The 18,866-nt window shown below is 39.3% G+C and overlaps 2 protein-coding genes across 2 annotated transcripts; both read left to right on the top strand.

Moving 5' to 3' along the window:
* The first annotated feature begins 2,161 nt into the window (after positions 1–2,161).
* eif3m (eukaryotic translation initiation factor 3, subunit M) lies at positions 2,162–8,844 on the top strand. The gene is made up of 11 exons (XM_026320476.1): positions 2,162–2,303; positions 4,595–4,727; positions 5,226–5,364; positions 5,584–5,707; positions 5,877–5,971; positions 6,204–6,287; positions 6,375–6,474; positions 6,872–6,953; positions 7,685–7,828; positions 8,190–8,250; positions 8,599–8,844. Exons 1-11 carry the CDS (start codon positions 2,262–2,264, stop codon positions 8,720–8,722), a joined length of 1,128 nt encoding a protein of 375 aa, XP_026176261.1. The 5' UTR covers positions 2,162–2,261; the 3' UTR covers positions 8,723–8,844.
* Positions 8,845–12,861: 4,017 nt separating this feature from the next.
* Positions 12,862–18,794, top strand: prrg4 (proline rich Gla (G-carboxyglutamic acid) 4 (transmembrane)). The gene is made up of 6 exons (XM_026320480.1): positions 12,862–13,431; positions 13,536–13,699; positions 13,814–13,841; positions 14,224–14,365; positions 17,284–17,478; positions 17,604–18,794. Exons 1-6 carry the CDS (start codon positions 13,329–13,331, stop codon positions 17,629–17,631), a joined length of 660 nt encoding a protein of 219 aa, XP_026176265.1. The 5' UTR covers positions 12,862–13,328; the 3' UTR covers positions 17,632–18,794.
* Positions 18,795–18,866: the final 72 nt, after the last annotated feature.

Genomic DNA, 18,866 nt, shown 5'->3' with positions numbered 1-18,866 from the left:
GTAACAGCTGTTTTACAGGTTCACACTGTTCTTAGCATGTACTAGTAAGTTTCAGTAAGTGTTGGCTCATCAGGCCAAACCAAGATGAGAATTCAGCTGTGTGAGATAGTATTTTATCAACAATAATCCATCTTTGCTATGAAATTTATTTGAACCACTTAACTCTAGAGGACAGATTTCTATGGCAAAATATTAAAAATGAAATAAAATCCAAGGGGTATGTAAAATCTGCATTATATGTCTTTTTGGATAAATGTATTTTCATGCAGAAATAGTTTCCTCCTAGTGAAGAATAAAGTATTTCTGATCCTGATCCTGATCAGAATGGCCATGCATTTGAAGTGCATCGGACCACCACAGTGATCTCTGCAAACAGCTCTGTTCAAGAGCTTGGCTTCATTTGTTTATTTGTTTCATCTATTTGTTTCTCTGTGTGTGGGGAGGGTGTGTCAGTTTATTGGTATTTAACAAGCAATTCATTCCACCTAGGGAAGTAGAGAAGTTACTCATGCAATACACTCTGACAAGGTCACTGGCTGATAGATGAGCCTGAGCAAGGGGATTTTTTCCAAGATTGTGAAGGCGAGCGGAACTGTGGGAACCAGACAATTAGTGGGTGGAAGGTAGGCAGCCATGTTGGATGATGATACTTGCGAGTGTCTTACATGAATACTCACTATTTGGCTGGCTGACAGGGAGAAAGTAGAGACCTGGAGTAAACTTACGCTTACCACATGGACATTTATTTTTTAAGGAAGCTGAACAGGCAGCTTGCCAGCATCAATGCAAGTTACACACGATGCCAATTTATGTATACATCTCATAAATGTTAGATTTAGAATGATATAAACCTGACTGAATCTTACTTTAATAGATGTACCAGGTACATCTCCTTAAAGGAGTAACTAGTGTCCAAGTTTCATGCTTCAGGACTTTCTGCCATGAATATTACAAAGGTTCAGCATCATAACAACTGTGGAATTTTAAAGACCTTTTAAAGAAGACAAAAACAATGTCTAATGTGCACCTGGAGCTTCAAAACCTCTAAAACCCTTATTCTGGACTTGAAATACACCAGGCACTTGACAACTGCTGTTAATCAGATAATGTAAGCCTCTGAGTTACACAAGTACACTTGTGGAGAAGCGACTATAAATTCTTTGTCATGACAGCAAGCAAGGCAGCGAAACAGCGAGGGTGGGATTTGGTACCAAGCACTTGCCTTCCCAACAGCATGACACATGATACAAGCACTATGGTGAAACACTCCACCAGCCATTTCCCCTAAGCACACTATTTTAAGGTATTTATGCTGCTGAATACAGACAAGCAGCCTTTTCAAAGAATCACGACCATTATGACAATATGACAAGGGTTCACAAATCTCCAAAAATACACATATTTATTTGACAAATGAATTGTGACCTTCAGTGTAGCTTGGAAATGGAAAACACCTCACAGTATCTCCCTATTGTTTCCCTGGGACAAAGCCTGTTCAATACCTGACATGTTAGAAACCTGACTCCATAGTTTTAGGCTGAACCGCTCCACTTTTCCTCTTCACCTGACTCACCTAAATCACAGACAGAACTGCCATGGTAACAATATGCAGGATCCCACAGAGGTCTTGCAAGCACAACCATAGGTCAGTGCGTGTATGGTGGAAGAGTGTTGCCCTCTGACAATGACTGTGGGGTTGGATTCCAATGATTCCGAGTTGGAAAGCTCTGAGCCAGGCCTGCCATGGTGGTCCCCACAGATGGACTGAAGCCCAGCAAGATAATCTCTGCTGGGAGTCAGGTTCACCTAGGTAACTCTCATCCCAGACATCCAGAAAGGTGATTGACATTTGCGTTAGAAAAAAAGAAAGATTAGGAAATGTTGGTGGAGGTCTGGTTAACTAATGAAATTCAGGAGGTTGGCTGACCACTGAAGGAAAGGCTTGCACATGCTAAAGCTAGCTTTACACAACACCAACTTTGATTTTAAACCCATCTGGATATTCAACTGATAATGTGTATAAAACATACATGCACATAAAATTATTCATAAGGTTTTAAACGTTTAAACCTATGAATTGAGACGTGTAGTGACCCGTTCACTCCATCCAGAGTTTTCAGGTTTGCTAGATCACTGTGGCTTTAACAAGTTGACCCGGAACATCAAGCGGTGCACCGGTACTGCTGCCTTTTCTTTTCCGTACAGGTTTCGGTGGTGCTAGAAGCGTGGACTTTATAATCTCGGCTCACAAGATCACAAAAATGAGCGTCCCGGCATTTATTGATATTACGGAAGAAGACCAGGTATGACCAATGTGTTTAAAAAGTCATTTTGCAGTGTTCCGTCAGTGGATGAATCGCCAAATTTCCAACCAGAAAAAACAGCATGCTACCTAGCCAAAGATGCTAACCATCGTTAGATGCTGATAGATGTTGATAGCGTTGCATGCTGATGGTGTCACATACAGTGTGAATATCAATATAATTAAACTTATTTTTTTAGTTGTATGCGTGTTCTCTGAGAATCATTACTTTTATAGGACATGGCATTAAGGCTAGCTTGTCACAGATGTTGACACAGGTATAGGATAGCTATGAATGCTAACGTTAGCTGCTTAGCCAGGCATCTAGCTAGTTAGCTAAATAAACAAAGATGTTAAAATAAAAAGATACCAGGCATCTTGGTGGATAGATAACTGTGGCTGTTAATTTTTAAAAAACAGCTTGTCACCATCCCCTCTAGCTGACTGCAGCAAAATTCTTGTGATTCAAAACAAAAGACGCAACAGTAACTTATACGTACCTATATATTAAAAACACAACATGCTAAACGATTATATAGTAACGTTACATTTTAAATAGCATTGTGGCCAAGTAAGCCTTGACAGACGTGTGTTGGTACTATTTGTGCTGTTTTATATAGCCACAAATGCTAATTTAATTGATTCAGTTTTTGTTATTTTGATAATATATATATATATTCAATTCAATTCAATTTTATTTGTATAGCGCCAAATCACAATACAAATCATCTCAAGGCACTTTACAAAAACTAAAACTAAAAACCCAACAATTCCCTTATGAGCAAGCACTTGGCGACAGTGGAGAGGAAAAAACTCCCTTTAACGGAAGAAAAAAACCTCCAGCAGAACCGGGCTCAGTTTGGGCGGCCATCTGCCTCGACCGGTTGGGGTGAGTGGATAGAGTAGAGAGAAAAGAACAGCAACAATAAACAACAAATAGACACTGCAGGTTGGTGGGACCAGTAACTGCACATCAGCGATAAACAGCTCCAGGACCAGGGACACCTGCAGAAGGTACAGAGAGAGAGAGAGAGAGGGAGGGAGAGAGCACAAGGTTAGTAACATTCAATGGTGGAATATACATGAGGTGGGAGAGAGGGGGGGGGGGGGGGGGGTAGGGTAGGGGAGCTCAGTGCACCGATGGTCCTCGGGCAGTCTAGGCCTATAGCAGCATAACTAACTAAGGGATGGTTCAGGGTTGCCTGAAGCCAGCCCTAACTATAAGCTTTGTCAAAGAGGAAGGTTTTAAGTCTAGCCTTAAAAGTACAGAGAGTGTCTGCCTCCTGAACCCAGGCTGGGAGCTGGTTCCACAAGAGAGGAGCTTGATAGCTAAAGGCTCTGCCTCCCATTCTGCTTTTGAGAACTCTGGGAACCACAAGTAGGCCTGCACTCTGAGAGCGAAGTGGTCTATTGGGATAATATGGTACTATGAGGTCTTTAAGGTATGAAGGAGCTTGATTATGAAGGGATTTGTATGTGAGAAGAAGGATTTTAAATTCTATTCTATATTTTACAGGGAGCCAATGAAGAGAAGCCAATATAGGAGAAATATGATCTCTCTTGCTAGTTCCTGTCAGGACTCTGGCTGCGGCATTCTGGATTAATTGGAGGCTTTTTATTAAGATATTAGGACATCCAGATAGTAATGAGTTACAGTAATCTAGCCTTGAGGAAACAAATGCATGGACTAGTTTTTCTGCATCATTTTGAGACAGGATGTTCCTAATTTTGGAAATGTTGCGCAGGTGAAAGAATGCAGTTCTAGAAATTTGTTTTATGTGTGAGTTAAAGGACATGTCCTGGTCAAAAATAACTCCAAGGTTTTTTACAGTAGTGCTGGAGGCCAGGGCTATGCCATCTAGAGTAGCTATAATTTTAGAAAAGTTATTTCTGAGATTTTTAGGCCCAAATATAATGACTTCTGTTTTCTCCGAGTTTAAAAGTAAAAAGTTACTGGTCATCCAAGCCTTTATGTCAGTTAGACAGGCTTGAAGTCTGGTTAACTGGTTTGTGTTAACAGGTTTAATAGATAGATATAACTGAGTGTCATCCGCATAGCAGTGGTAATATATATATATATTATTGTAATCTATTCAGCTTTGTAAATAATATAGCTTTATGTTATTTCTTGCATAATTCATTGTTTCTTATGATCTTGCTACAGCAACACTATTTTGCCTTGGAATTAATAGTTATCTATCTGTGTATCTATCGGTCTATCTGTCTGTGTCTATACCTACCTAACTATCTATATGTCTGTCTGTCTATCTATATATATCTGTCAATCTAAAGGCTTCAGAGTTGAGAGCCTACATCAAGTCCAAAGGTGCTGATATCTCAGAAGAGAACTCTGAAGGTGGACTTCATGTAGATTTGACTCAAATCATCGAGGCGTGTGATGTCTGTCTCAAGGATGATGATAAAGGTACTGTAGGTGTTGATAAAGTTCACCACTGTTTCTCACCCACAGTCACATAAAAGTTCATCTACTGTTATACAAGATTTTATTCATAATTCCATAAGTGTGCTAGTTAGCCAATGCAGTGAGTGAGTACACATTATCAAAGGACTCTGGAATTCGCAAGGTGGCAACTCTTCTTGAGGGTCACTGCCCTACATGTTTTCCCTCTACCAGGTTCTGATTGGCTAAACGCACCTGATTCAGGTAATCAGCATTGGGTAGGGTAGGGATAGCTGGAAAACAAGCAGGACAATAGCCCTTGAGGTGCAGAGTTTGCCACCACTGCCTGAAAGGGAATATAGTTATGTGTTGTTGATTCAACATCTGTTTTTCCTGCTGTGGCATGTCAAAAATTCTACAGTAAATAAATCTTGTATGTGTCCAGTGGAACTGCAACTGACCTATTTCAGGACTGATTGTATCACTTGCTACTTACAGTCTTCTCTCTGTATCTCTATGCAGATGTAGAAAGTGTGATGAACAGCATTGTGTCTCTGTTGTTGATCCTGGAGACAGAGAAGCAGGAGGCTCTAATTGAAAGTCTATGTGAGAAACTGGTGAAGTTCCGTGAAGGAGAGAGACCCTCCCTCAGGATGCAACTGTGAGTTCTATCACCCCCCCATAAATCTTTGATTGCACAACCACTATTATTTTAATACTATGTAGTTCCTCAAACTTTGGAAACCAAATACCTCCCAGATAGGAAATGTGACAAATAGTAAAAATATTTATCTTTAGTTCAAACACCAACATGTAATAGTGAAAAAGTAAACCTTCATGCAGATGTATGACTTGCCTCTTGTATGATGTGGTGTTACAGGCTAAGTAACCTATTTCATGGCATGGATGAGAACACTCCAGTGAGGTACACTGTCTTCTGTAGTCTCATTAAGGTGGCAGCAACTTGTAATGCCATCTCTTTCATCCCTACTGACCTTGATCAGGTATATCTTTTCACCACCAGTAACTGAACTTAACCATTCACAGTCTCAGTGTGTGTCCTTGGCTTTAGCAGCAGAGGCAATAAAGAAAAATGTCTGTAACTTTTAAGTCACCAGCAGCTGCTTTTTTTTTCCCCCTGTGGTTCATTTATACCTTTTTTATGGTGATCAGGTGCGCAAGTGGATTATTGACTGGAACCTGAACACAGAGAAGAAACACACACTCTTGAGGATTGTGTATGAAGCATTGGTTGACTGCAAAAAAAGGTAAGTACATATAACGTATATTGCCAGATGTGTAAAATTCATGATTTAGCATGCACAGAAGCAGAAATTCAAATCCACATTATTTAAGATTTATGGATGAGTAAATAATATACATTTATTTTATGCATATATTTTACATACCACTATTCCTCCTCAGTGCAATTGTATATTATCTTTGGAGTAAATTCTCTCAGTACCAGAGTTTTCCACAGTGTATTTATTCAATTCACAGCGAGGCAGCAGCCAAAGTGATGGTTGAGCTGCTGGGAAGTTACACAGAAGATAATGCTTCACAAGCCCGTGTTGATGCCCACAGGTAAAACTGAGGGAATTTGTTTGTCATTAAGCATAGATATATTGTACATCCCTCACACAAACATTGATCTGTGTGCCTTCTCTTTAGATGTATCGTCCGTGCTCTCAAAGACCCCAATACCTTCCTATTTGACCACTTGCTCACCCTGAAACCTGTTCGCTTCCTGGAGGGAGAACTCATCCATGATGTGAGCACTGAAAGATGTGCAAAGTTTTGTAGTCTTAAATAGGTATTATCAGTGACAGCTAAGGCAGTGCAAGGCAATATTATGCTGCTGAACAGGGAATAAACTAGAATTTTAATGCAGGAGGAATATTTGTGCATTATCAGCTGAACAGGTTAATGAAAAAATATTTTGACTAGGACAGTGCAGTTTTTTAGAGTTTTAATGGATCAACAGAATGGCATTTCCAAAGCTATTGATAGGTCAGTGCAGTGTGGATCTAGGAAAAATTTGTAAGAGATTCCAGAGCACTGTTATATCTATTTCATAATGTTAATTTGGACATGACATAAATTTCAGCTTGTACCAGCACAAAGATGATCTGACTGACATTTTACCCTTTTTTTGACTCTCTTTTCAGCTATTAACCATCTTTGTAAATGCAAAACTTGCAGCATATGTGAAGTTTTACCAGAGTAACAAAGACTTCATTGATTCTCTTGGTAAGTAGCCATAGTTTTTAGCTACATCAGTTCTACACACAAATAAATACATATAAAATGTTAAAAATATAGTCCACAAGTAAATAGACAAATAGAATAGAAAAAAAAATTCTGTGCTCTAATTTTCCAGTTACCTTAAAACCTCAGTGTAAATGCAGTTGGTTAGTGACCAAATCCATCTCTGCGGTTTACTGATAAATTACCATACATATTCTAAATGTATTCCCTGTTTTGCGACATGATCCTGCTACTTTACGAGAGTAGCAAGAGAGTACTGTCTTGGAAGTAGTAGTGTCTTCACTGTTTAGGGACTAGTATGTTAAGAGTTTAAGTCTGTGACCAATAATTTATACAGCTCAGTCATATTGCTGACTTGAATATAAAAGCAATTTGATTTTGTTCAAATGTAATAGAAAAGTATATTTAAAGACTATTTTTGTATTTTTAATGAATAGATAGGTGATAGTCATTATGCTGTGCTGTTGACATAGAACAGGAATGTCTTCATGTCAGCAGTGTCTTTTTCTCACTACCAGTCTTCGGTGTAATTAAAAGCATGTGTAAAATGGACTGTCAAAACAGACAGCGTGGAGCGATGTTTGTGTTAATGAGCACATTCCCTGACTGCATGCTCCTAAGTGTAGAAACAATTATCACAGGAAACTCCCAAAGTCAAGAGTAATCGAGTGTGACTGTTTTGTGCTTAATGATCCCTATATGTTGTTCCCCAGGCTTGTCTCATGAGCAAAACATGGCCAAGATGCGTCTGCTGACATTCATGGGCATGGCAGTGGACTTCAAGGAGATTTCCTTTGACACCATGCAACAGGAGCTGCAGATTGGAGCTGATGACGTTGAGGCTTTTGTCATTGATGGTACAACCACCTCACCTCAAATAAGTCTTTGTTGTCAACCATGACAATGCTTGGTGTTACTGTCTCACAAGAGTAGGCAATGAAAAAGAAAGGAAAGTGACTGAACAGTGGCTACATCACTTGATGGTTCTCTGTAGATCACTTACTACCATTTTGTACCAAAACTGTTTCCTTAATTGTTTTTTTTAGGTGGTCATCAGGTACAAATTATAGCGAGAAAAAGTACAGAAAAAGCACTCGAGACTGAAATGAGCTTACTTGCCTGTGGCATTCTCCATTGTGTTCTTGTGTCAGTGGAGCTTTTAATGACTTCTTTCAGTGCTTTTGCTTTCTCTTAATTTTCTTTGTTTTTACTTTTTAGCTGTTCGCACCAAGATGGTGTACTGCAAAATTGATCAGACACAGCGAAAAGTTGTTGTGAGGTAAGCATTCATCCACCATATATGGCTTAACTGTGTTACACTTTGAGTAATATATGTAATAGCATATAAAGAATTTTGGAATAATTTCTGTCCCTGAATCTCTCCAAAGCAGTCTGGTCTCTTTGGTCAAGGCCAGGAAAACTTATCCAGTTCTGGTCAGCAGAACTAACATCAGTGTAGAAACTAGGGAAAATTTATTATACATGCAAATATGTCTTGTTCTTTTTAACACACTGCTTCCATATGGCTGGAATTTTGTTGTACTTCTCCACTGAAGCAAGACATGACCTTGGCCAGCATAGGTTTTGTCAATCTAACATTCTTATTACTCTGTTTCCGCTCAATCAGCCACAGCACACACCGCACTTTTGGCAAGCAGCAGTGGCAGCAGCTGTACGACAGCCTCAGCTCCTGGAAGGCCAACCTAGCAGCCGTCAAGACCAGTCTGCAAGCCCTGTCACCTTCTGCTTAATTCCACCTTAACCCATCTGTCTAGACTGTGTGACCCTCCATTCTTTTCTGCTTTTCAATTTCCCAGACTGAAACAATCAGGTTTTATTTTCATTCAATAAAAGAACTCTGTGGCCATCACCAGTCTTTTTTTTTTTTGTTGTTGAATTAGAAAAAAATTCATATTTTGAGAAATGGCCAAAAACTCTACTGTCCTCTTAATGTACAGTATTGTTCAAAATAATAGCAGTACAATGTGACTAACCAGAATAATCCAGGTTTTTAGTATATTTTTTTATTGCTACATGGCAAACAAGTTACCAGTAGGTGCACAAACAACACCCAGCATTCATGAAATGCACGCTCTTAAGGCTGTGCAATTGGGCAATTAGTTGAAAGTGGTGTGTTTAAAAAAAAAATAGCAGTGTGGCATTCAATCAGTGAGGTCATCAATTTTGTGAAAAAACAGGTGTGAATCAGGTGGCCCCTATTTAAGGATGAAGCCAGCACTTGTTAACATGCATTTGAAAGCCTGAGGAAAATGGGTTGTTCAAGACATTGTTCAGAAGAACAGTGTACTTTGATTAAAAAGTTGATTGGAGAGGGGAAAACCTATAAAGAGGTGCAAAAAATTATAGGCTGTTCAGCTAAAATGATTTCCAATGCCTTAAAATGGAGGGCAAAACAGAGAGATGTGGAAGAAAACGGAAGACAGCCATCAAAATGGATCGAAGAATAAGGCTCAGCCAATGATCAGCTCCAGGATAATCAAAGACAGTCTGGAGTTACCTGTAAGTACTGTGACAGTTAGAAGACGTCTGTGTGAAGCTAATCTATTTTCAAGAATCCCCTGCAAAGTCCCTCTGTTAAAAAAAAAAGGCATGTGCAGAAGAGGTTACAATTTGCCAAAGAACACATGAACTGACCTAAAGAGAAATGGAGGAACATTTTGTGGACTAATGAGAGTAAAATTGTTCTTTTTGGGTCCAAGGGCCATAGACAGTTTGTGAGACGACCCCCAAACTCTGAATACAAGCCACAGTACACAGTGAAGACAGTGAAGCATGGTGGTACAAGCATCATGATATGGGCATGTTTCTCCTACTATGGTGTTGGGCCTATTTATCGCATACCAGGGATCATGGATCAGTTTGCATATGTCAAAATACTTGAAGAGGACATGCCCTTGAAATGGTTGTTTCAACAAGACAATGGCCCCAAACACACTAGTAAACGAGCAAAGTCTTGGTTCCAAACCAACAAAATTAATGTTATGGAGTGGCCAGCCCAATCCCCGGACCTTAATCCAATCGAGAACTTGTGGGGTGATATCAAAAATGCTGTTTCTGAAGCAAAACCAAGAAATGTAACTGAATTGTGGAATGTTGTTAATCATGGAGTGGAATAACAGCTGAAAGGTGCCACAAGTTGGTTGACTCCATGCCACACAAATGTGAAGCAGTTATAAAAAACTGTGGTCATACAACTAAATATTAGTTTAGTGTTTCACAGGATCGCTAAATTCTAGAAACAAAAACGTTTGTACAAAATAGTTTTGAGTTTGTACAGTCAACAGCAGACACTGCTATTTTTTTGAACACACCCCTTTCAACTAATTGCCCAATTGCACAGCGTTAACAGCGTGCATATCATGAATGCTGGGTGTTGTTTGTTTTCTGAGAATCTACTGCACCTACTGGTAACTTGTTTGCCATGTAGCAATAAAAAATATACTAAAAATCTGGATTATTCTGGTTAGTCACATTGTACTGCTATTATTTTGACAATATTGTATGATCAGGGTTTTCAGATAGGCGCTATAATCTGTTTGAAACCCAGTCATGTAAATATATACTCATAATCCAGCAGTTCTCCACATCTGGATTTAGTTAGAGGACAACATGCCAGAATTGGATGAGCTGTGACTTTGGGTGAGAAATCTGGAACAAGAGACTAGGGTGTCTGGGAACATAGGAGAGGTGACAAGAGTAATGTGAACTTGCAATGACCCCGTCTGCTGAGTTTAGAGCTGTATTACTGTAGCATCAACACATAAGGCTGATTCATTGTGATTACAAATTTGAAACTAACAGAAGCTGTAGTTAGCATGATGCACTGTCTCTTTATGTGATGGAGAAGTGGAAAACAAGAACTTTTAAATTCAAGTTTTTAGTTTACCCTGACTTAGTCTACACAATGTAACGTGTTGTTTATCCCACACAGAAATCTGTTGTCAGACAGGCATTAGCATGTGAACTCTAATGATTTACATCCCAAACATTAGGTGTAAGAGAAATTCTCTCCCTCTGGGGCTGTGATGAAATCAGCACAAAACTGACAAAGTTCAGACTACTGACACTGCACTCTTAAAGTGTCCACTCCCACCTGAAATCCACTGTGCGTCCGAATTGACTAATAAAAGCTACACCTCAACCTGTTTACTTTATTAGTGTTACACCTTTCGTCATTCTGATCTGGGTAAGTTTATTATCTAAACACTGCATCTTTGTTACAGCTTTTTATTTTCAAAGTAAATGAATATCAGACATATATTATTGCTGTGGTGTGTTCTTTTCACTATCGTATGAGCTCTGCTGAGGCTCAATGCTTACTCCTGTCTGGTTGTCCACAGAGAGCAGCATCTCCAGCTCTTATCACAGGGTGTAAATCATGAAACACATTCTCAGCAACATAACCTCATCGCAGCCACCTGCAAGATGGAACATAGCACAGATCGAAACTAATGTGCTTAACTTAGCAGAATGTTTGCAAAGCCTTATATCTTGGTTTACATCTCTTAACATATGCTCCTTTACCCTGTAAGAAATTGTTTTTTAGCTATATTCCACATTCTGGACATCAATCACTCTTCTTGTGTCTAATTTGTTTCACTGGCATTTAATAACTTTTTGTAGATAGTCTATCATGTAAGATACCGCCAATGTAAATACTCTGTGCTGAGGTTGGTTTATCAGGAGCAAAAGTCATGACCCCTTATCATAACCAGATAGAGGTTGTTCTGCATTGTATGAAAAGCAAATTAGTTGATATGTCTTATAGAAACTGAGTAGCTTAACTGGCTGCTTTTGCACATACATCTCAGGCTATCAATAGTGGTGGAAAGTAACTCAGTTAAGTGCATTTACTAATGTACAATGTACAGCACTCAAAATTTCGAGTTACTTGTATTTCAGTATTTCTCTATGTATCTAAAAGGTTTTCCTTCTGTCTCCACATTACAGAAGAATGCCATATAAATTCCCCAGCAGTGAGACACCTTTAACCATTGTTGTTGGATTATTAAGGTGTAATTACAAACTAAATAAAGTCTGGAATTTCTCATTTTCATCCTTTTTTCAGTTCTACATTCCTCTGGGTAAATCTGTCTGACAGCATCCAGAAATATGGGAGCTCTCACTGCCATTCAATTAGCACCATCCAGTAGTTAGTAAGATAATGTTCATTTGCATCCTATCTCTGCTTTGCATAAATACTGTCCAAAAGGTTCAGAGGCTCTGTGACAGATATGCCTATTTACGTGGATAGTGTGAAAATAAACACTTTTATAGAGACTGGCTTGCTAAGCACAATGGGAATCTTTATCGTTACCGTGTAGCTACATGTTTTGCTGTTTGTGGTGTCTGTAGAATGGCTCTAATCAGCAGTCTTTGAGGTGTAAAAGTGCATTTTTGCCACTTCTCTGTTAGAATGACTCTGACTCTGAAGTCACAATCTGGTTTCTACATAGTGCTGCATTTACCAGCTACTGAGAGATGTTGAGACAAGGTGTATTGCTTTTTGAAAGGGCCCTTATGCAAAAATCCCCCAAAGATAGCATCATGTTACAATAGTTATTTGTGCCCATCTATTCAAAGACATTTAGACTGAACTTACTGAAGTGGTTCAGATATTTAGGAAAAATGATATGTTTACATTAAAGAGGATTTAAAGTAACGTAACATAAGTGTGTTGCTGTTTTTTTTTTCATACAAATGTAAGCTTAAAAAATATACAAGAACAAGTCAGTAACTGTTGCATGCTGAAGAGTACAGCTCTTGAAATATTTTGGCATAGGGAGGAGCAGCTGTGTCTCTTCCGCGGTTCCAGCTGCCATCTAGCGTCCAGTTGAACGTACATATCTTATCATATTATCCAGGTAAACGTGATCGATTGGTTGAGTCTGCGCAGGTAGTTCAGGAAGAACTGAGACTACATCTGTTTGGAGTAAACAAATCTTTTTTTACTTACCGGAACTGTGAGTGATTTGTGACGACTTAATCTTTAGTTTGGTGGATTTTGTCTGCAAATAATGAGCCGAGTTAAACTTTTTCAAAGGAGATCAGCAAACACCTTTTTTTTGTGAAAAGCGCTTAGCATTTCCTGATTCATCATATCTTTGTCGAGGCTGAGACACGTATCAGCTGCCGCGCCAGGTTTCGTTTTGCTGGTGGAGAGCTCTCCACCATTATTGTCCACTTTCCATCATAGGTAATTTGTATATCTGGTAACGGTTAGTTACAGAAAAAAGTGTACAGATAGTAGCTGAAGGTGGCTGCGGTGCTGATAGTACTCTGGCCTTTTGTGCTGCCAATTAATGCCCCACCCGCTGTGCGCTCCTGGACGCACGCATGATCATGTTGTTTCTCCTGTTCATACTCCTCCAACTGCTGTCCTGTGGAGACTTGGCCTACGCGAGAAGGTTATTCTCCAAACATGAACAAGACGAAGAAGGTGAGATGCTTCACTTAAGAATTCCATATTTCAATCCATCATATTCGCCCATATATATCAGCTTTTCTGTTAATTGCTTCATTTGTTTGAACATGATTCTATAGTGTTTGTAGCTCAGGGGAACGCAAATTCGTTCCTGGGTCGACATCTGATGTTCAACCGGTTTGACTTTGAAATTTTTGTTCCTGGAAATCTGGAAAGAGAGTGTTATGAAGAAGTGTGCAATTACGAGGAAGCAAGGGAGGTCTTTGAAAACACCCAGGCTACAGTTAAGTGATACGGTTAAGTGGGCTGCTCACTTTGCTCATTGCATATGCAGTAAGAATTATGAGAGAAGCCTTTGACACCATAGGTCACCATACTGATAATGTTTTGTTTCCAGGATGCCTTTTGGAAGACATACACTGAAGGTAAGAGCAAGACTAAAATACTTTTACTTTTACACTTTGTTCTATAGCTCTTTTTTTCTGCTATTAAATTTATCGACCAAAGCAGTGTTTGTGTTGTTAAAGAACATTAAGGCCAATGTGGTACTTTCAAAAACCTGTTTTACCACTTGTTCAGCAGTACACAGTAGATTGAATTGTAGCCAATAAAACAAGGAGTTGCTCAGATTGTTGCATATTTTACTGTAAAGAATGAGACAGTGCCTCAGTTCTGCTTTAAAGCCAAGTAAATAATATCAGATGAAAATGAGGAACAACTGTGTAAAAGTCAGTTGACTATTTAACAACTCATTGCCATTATCAAACATGCTCAAGACTACTATCTGTGGTTTGTGATGATGCACAGATAAGGACACAGGCCCCACACTGGTGGATGTGACATCGCTCTTGGTGGGGCTGATTGCTGGTGGAGTGGCCATTGTTGTCATTGGCTTCCTGATCTGGTATTTCTGTCAGGGTAAATGGAAGGATGACTTCAGCCGTGCAAGGTAAAAATTTATCTTTATTAATTTTAAGTTTCATTATTACTGAACACTTTCATGTTAGTATGAGACAAATGCCTTTTAGCCACTATAATACAACTCCTTGCACTGTAAACCTCAGTAGTTGAATAAACAGAATCTCAGAATATTTAAGAATGTGGACATTTTCGTCTGCTGATGCAGATTATTTTCTCAATTATCTGCTTCGTCTATGAAATGAAAATTGTGAAAAATGTCACAAATGAAAATGGCACTCTGGAATGGCTTATTTTGTCTGACAAAACACAGAGATAAGTTGTTTACTAAAATAGACTCCACCTTCATCCACATTTCTAAGTGTGCTGACACATGTAAATATGTTAGCCCATATTTATTAAAGATCTTTTATTATCAGCCATTTGCTTAAGTGCCCAAATTGGATATGGGCAGATGAGGGATGAGGCCGACCTTTTCCTTAGGTTTATTAGGCCCGAGCTCCACCGAAGGTGAAGGCAAGGGACTATTATAATTGCTCAATGTGCAAGGGACGAATAAGCGTAGGGCAGGGGTATTCAACTAAAATTTAAAGAGGTCCAGTTAGAGAAAATTTCTTGAAGCAAAGGTCCGGAAGACCATAATGTCTAACTAGTTAGTGTGATATATATTTAAGTAGCCTAGTAGTTTTATCAACATCTGCATGTAATCAATAATCGACTGTCAAATCAAATGAATTCAGTACAATTCAAAAACTTTCTGACAATATTTATTGTCATGTAACATACAACTGAACATATATGTATGGCTGTAGATATGTATAATGTTCTCTCATTAACTAAGTTCTCTCTCTTTCTCCGTCTCACTTTACAGTTTCTCTCCCTTTGTTTTCTACATGTATCGCTCTTTCTTTTTCTTTGTACTTGTCTTTTCATGTGTAACTTGCCTCTAGCGAAGTTTACACTGTAGAGACGTTACCGCCTGGGATGCACAGACTTGATTGGCTGAGTGGTATCACGTGGGATGGCTCAACTAGCTTGCAATTGGTCTGTGCATTTCCACTACCGTAAAGTCTAAAAAAGCTGCGCCGGTGGAAATAGAAGCGCCCCGTTAGGTTTTAAATCACAATCTTCTGTTTTGGCTGTAGGGCCGGGTCCGTATGGGGCGGCTTCTGGGTCCGCACCCGGACCGCGGTCTGCCTGTTAGTGACCAATGGTGTAGGGGGTGGCTTCAGGCAGCGTCTAGCGTTGACCCACACCCCACCATGACGTGGTGATGCGCGAGACCTTTTGGAAAATGTATATGATGTGGTTGCCAGGTGGGTGTGGGCCTGGAAATCATTAGGATTATTTTTTGTTTTTTGTTGTTATTATTTGTCAAGTCATGAAGTTTTTATTGTCATTTCAACCAACCATATATAGCTCTTGCAGTACACAGTGAAGTAAGACGTTTCTCCAGGACCATGGTGCTACATATAACAGAGTGACATATGACAACATTTGTGAAAAGAACACAAATTTGACCCCCTGAACATATGTGAAAACTCACCAAAATTTGCACACAATTCAAGATCATGAAAAATTTTAATATTTTATAGGTTTCATAAACAACCTCAAAAGCATGGCTCTTCGGTGCCCCTGACAAAGGTCGTGTGACCAACAGTCCACCAGTGTGGAGTTTTACTTGAGGTCATTGAGTTCGCTGTTTTTGCTCACCTCGTATTTGAACGAGGGCTTTGGACCGAATGAGCTCATTCTTGGCCAGCTTCATCTATACGAGAGGCACAGCTAAAGTTATCCAAATTTTGTAATTCATTTTTACGGTTTTCTTTTGCTGGACGTGGCAAGTTGACGTACGTTTTTGCCACCTTCGAAAAAAAAAAAAAATTTGAATGGAGAGTCAAACATTTAGTTTGTCTGAAATGGACCAAATTTTGCACACAAATCCTTTAGGCCATTCTGATAAAAAAGGCCAATGAGAGCCATGCTCTATTTTCCACGCTGTTGCCTTGGTGATGACTTGAAACCACAATTCATTTCCTATGGGAAAATTTGCAAAAATTTGAATGGAGAGACAAAATTTAGTTTGTCTAAATTTACATCCCTTACACCGACTTGATCAAAAAAAGTCAATCAGACACATGCACTATTTTCCACGCTGTTGCCTTGGTGATGACCTGAAGCCACAATTCATTTCCTATGGGAGATTGAAACTTAAAGATGCACATGCTATGTACTTGCACTTACTTTGTCAGAACTGTACCAAATTTGGCACAGACCTCCGCGGGGGTCCACTCAAGGATGTGGTCTACTTGGGGGGTGCGGTCTCCTCTGGGTGGGGGATTCGGGGGGCGGCCAATTCTTGCGGGGTAGACAATTCGGAGGGGGGTGCTCAGGGAGGCTGTCCAATTTAGGGGGGCGCAAAGGGGAGGCACTCGGGGGGAGGTGGTCTCCTCAGGGGCTTGGTCCGTTCAGGGGGAGGTGCTTGGGGAGGCGGTTCGTTCGTGGAGGCGGTTTGCTTGTGGGGCGGTGCGTCAGGGGAGGCGGTGCGCCGCGAGGCGAGGGCCGCGTATCGCCGCTTGCGGCTATATTTATATTTGTTTCCATTCAACAGCACCAGTGGTGGTAGAGAGAGACCTGAAGTACTATTTTGAATTACATTGAGTTTACTATTAAACAGGACAAAGAATCATTAAACTCATATTTGAGAAGCTGGAGTTTTTGCTTGAAAATTGGCAGAAATGTTGATTATCAAATTTGGCACTGATTAATCATCTCTCACTTGACTAATCAATAAATAAATTGTTGTAGTTGTTACAACTTCTTCCCACACCATAATCTGTGCGTGTTGCTTTCTGATCTGACTTTCATCTTAATCTAAATAGTTGGAGGCATTAAATTGGTCAAAGATGAGTGACATGATATATAAATATGTCTACACTCCTCTCACAGTTCAATTCGGGTACGTCCAAGAAGGAGTAATGCCTCTCTAATAATCCGGCGTTTAGAGGAAGTGTCTTTACAACCTGTGCTACCACCTGCACCTCCACCTACAATGGCGGAAGTAGACCCCCCAGGACTGCCCTCCTATGAGCAGGCAATCGCAAAAAGTGGACCACATGATGCTCCACCTCCTCCATATCCAGGGTATTTGCATATGCATTCAAAATTATGTGACTTTTCAGGTTTTGCTGGTACACACGATCCACAATCCAATCACAGAATGGTAATTCACACATTTTTATGACATCTGTTCTTATTCTTTGCTTTAGCTCACGCCCTGGAACTATTCGACGGTAGTATCTTCAGGACAACATACCTGCAAGTGGTAACATGAAGCAATTTACAAAATTAGCACTGTATATAATCTTTTCATCATCACAACATTTATAATGGTGCCTTATGCCTACTGCTTATTGCTCTAAGTGTTTTTCATTGATGTATTTTTACTTTTTGTCAATTTTTTTGCTCCCACTTTTCAAACCTGCTAGTTCCGAAATATAGTTTTGTGGTAGCATCTACTCTTTTCTCAGGTGCAATTGTGCTATGAAATATAATGCCTGCTCTATGCTGAATAGGATTTATTAATACATTTTACAAAGTTTGCTGCTTTTTAATCAGAATTAAAATGAAAAATCAGTGTTGTTTCAGAGGAGAAGCTCTACGATGCTGGGATACTTAAACTCTTAGGGGGCAGTTGTTTAAGGTACCACGTGTACATTATGGCTGAGTGTAAGACTAGGATTATTTTTCATTACACAGTAAGTATTAATGATAATCACAGAGACAGGCTGTTGTGTGTTGTCATGCAGATTCCTGTCTTCTTCAGAAGGAGAATAGTACCAGTAAAACAGCTTGATGTCAAGACAAAGAAAATACTTTTAAGGTTAGCAAAAGGTGATTTTGATGCCATCTCAACCAGCTTACTTTGGTAAGCTTTACTGTTCTTTAAGATGCAGATCAACATCTTTTCTTTATTTTTTTAATGTGCAGATTTTCTTGTTTATGGTATATCAGACAGTGCATGTCTGTCACCAACTAATGCAAATTGTTTTCTAATATGTGAAGTAATTTTTAAACTTTAAATGGCACTGTTTAATCATTAATGTACAGGCAGAAGCTCTTTAGTGAGTCTTACTGTACATTTACATAGAAAAACATTTTACGTATTTTCTAGTCAATTATAGCTGTGATAAATACAGCTTTTAAAGATGCAGCACAATAGTTTTTTTTTTAAAACAAAGTCCCATGTAACAGTGTGACTGAGCATTTCATTTTCATTAGATGATGGTGAAATACAACACAGTACACATTGATAAGCTATTGTGGCACTGTAAATTATCATTGCTAATGTTTCGTCATGGAATGAGAATTTATTGAGGACTAGTTTGTTGAAGCTGATCTGTTGTACTTGAACTTGAAATATTTTATAGATTTTTAAATTAAAATGTATATTTTAATTATTTTCTGTCTCATCTTTAAGCCGTGTGTGAGATTGTGTGTACACGCAAATTGAGAAGAGCTCTTCAGATAAA

The sequence above is a fragment of the Mastacembelus armatus genome, chromosome 3, assembly GCF_900324485.2.
Source record: "Mastacembelus armatus chromosome 3, fMasArm1.2, whole genome shotgun sequence".
In the NCBI taxonomy this organism is placed as follows: domain Eukaryota; kingdom Metazoa; phylum Chordata; class Actinopteri; order Synbranchiformes; family Mastacembelidae; genus Mastacembelus; species Mastacembelus armatus.
The sequence above is the reverse complement of the archived record's forward strand: the minus strand, read 5'-3'. Positions and strand labels throughout refer to the sequence as shown.

Excerpts from the sequence above, each read along its gene's own strand:
- eif3m (XM_026320476.1), top strand. The coding sequence starts at position 2,262 with ATGAGCGTCCCGGCATTTATTGATATTACGGAAGAAGACCAG. Across the intron at positions 5,708-5,876 it reads TCCCTACTGACCTTGATCAG|GTGCGCAAGTGGATTATTGA; the intron begins GTATATCTTTTC and ends TATGGTGATCAG. Across the intron at positions 6,954-7,684 it reads AGACTTCATTGATTCTCTTG|GCTTGTCTCATGAGCAAAAC; the intron begins GTAAGTAGCCAT and ends GTTGTTCCCCAG.
- prrg4 (XM_026320480.1), top strand. The coding sequence starts at position 13,329 with ATGATCATGTTGTTTCTCCTGTTCATACTCCTCCAACTGCTGTCCTGT. Across the intron at positions 13,700-13,813 it reads TTGAAAACACCCAGGCTACA|GATGCCTTTTGGAAGACATA; the intron begins GTTAAGTGATAC and ends TTTTGTTTCCAG. Across the intron at positions 13,842-14,223 it reads TTGGAAGACATACACTGAAG|ATAAGGACACAGGCCCCACA; the intron begins GTAAGAGCAAGA and ends GATGATGCACAG.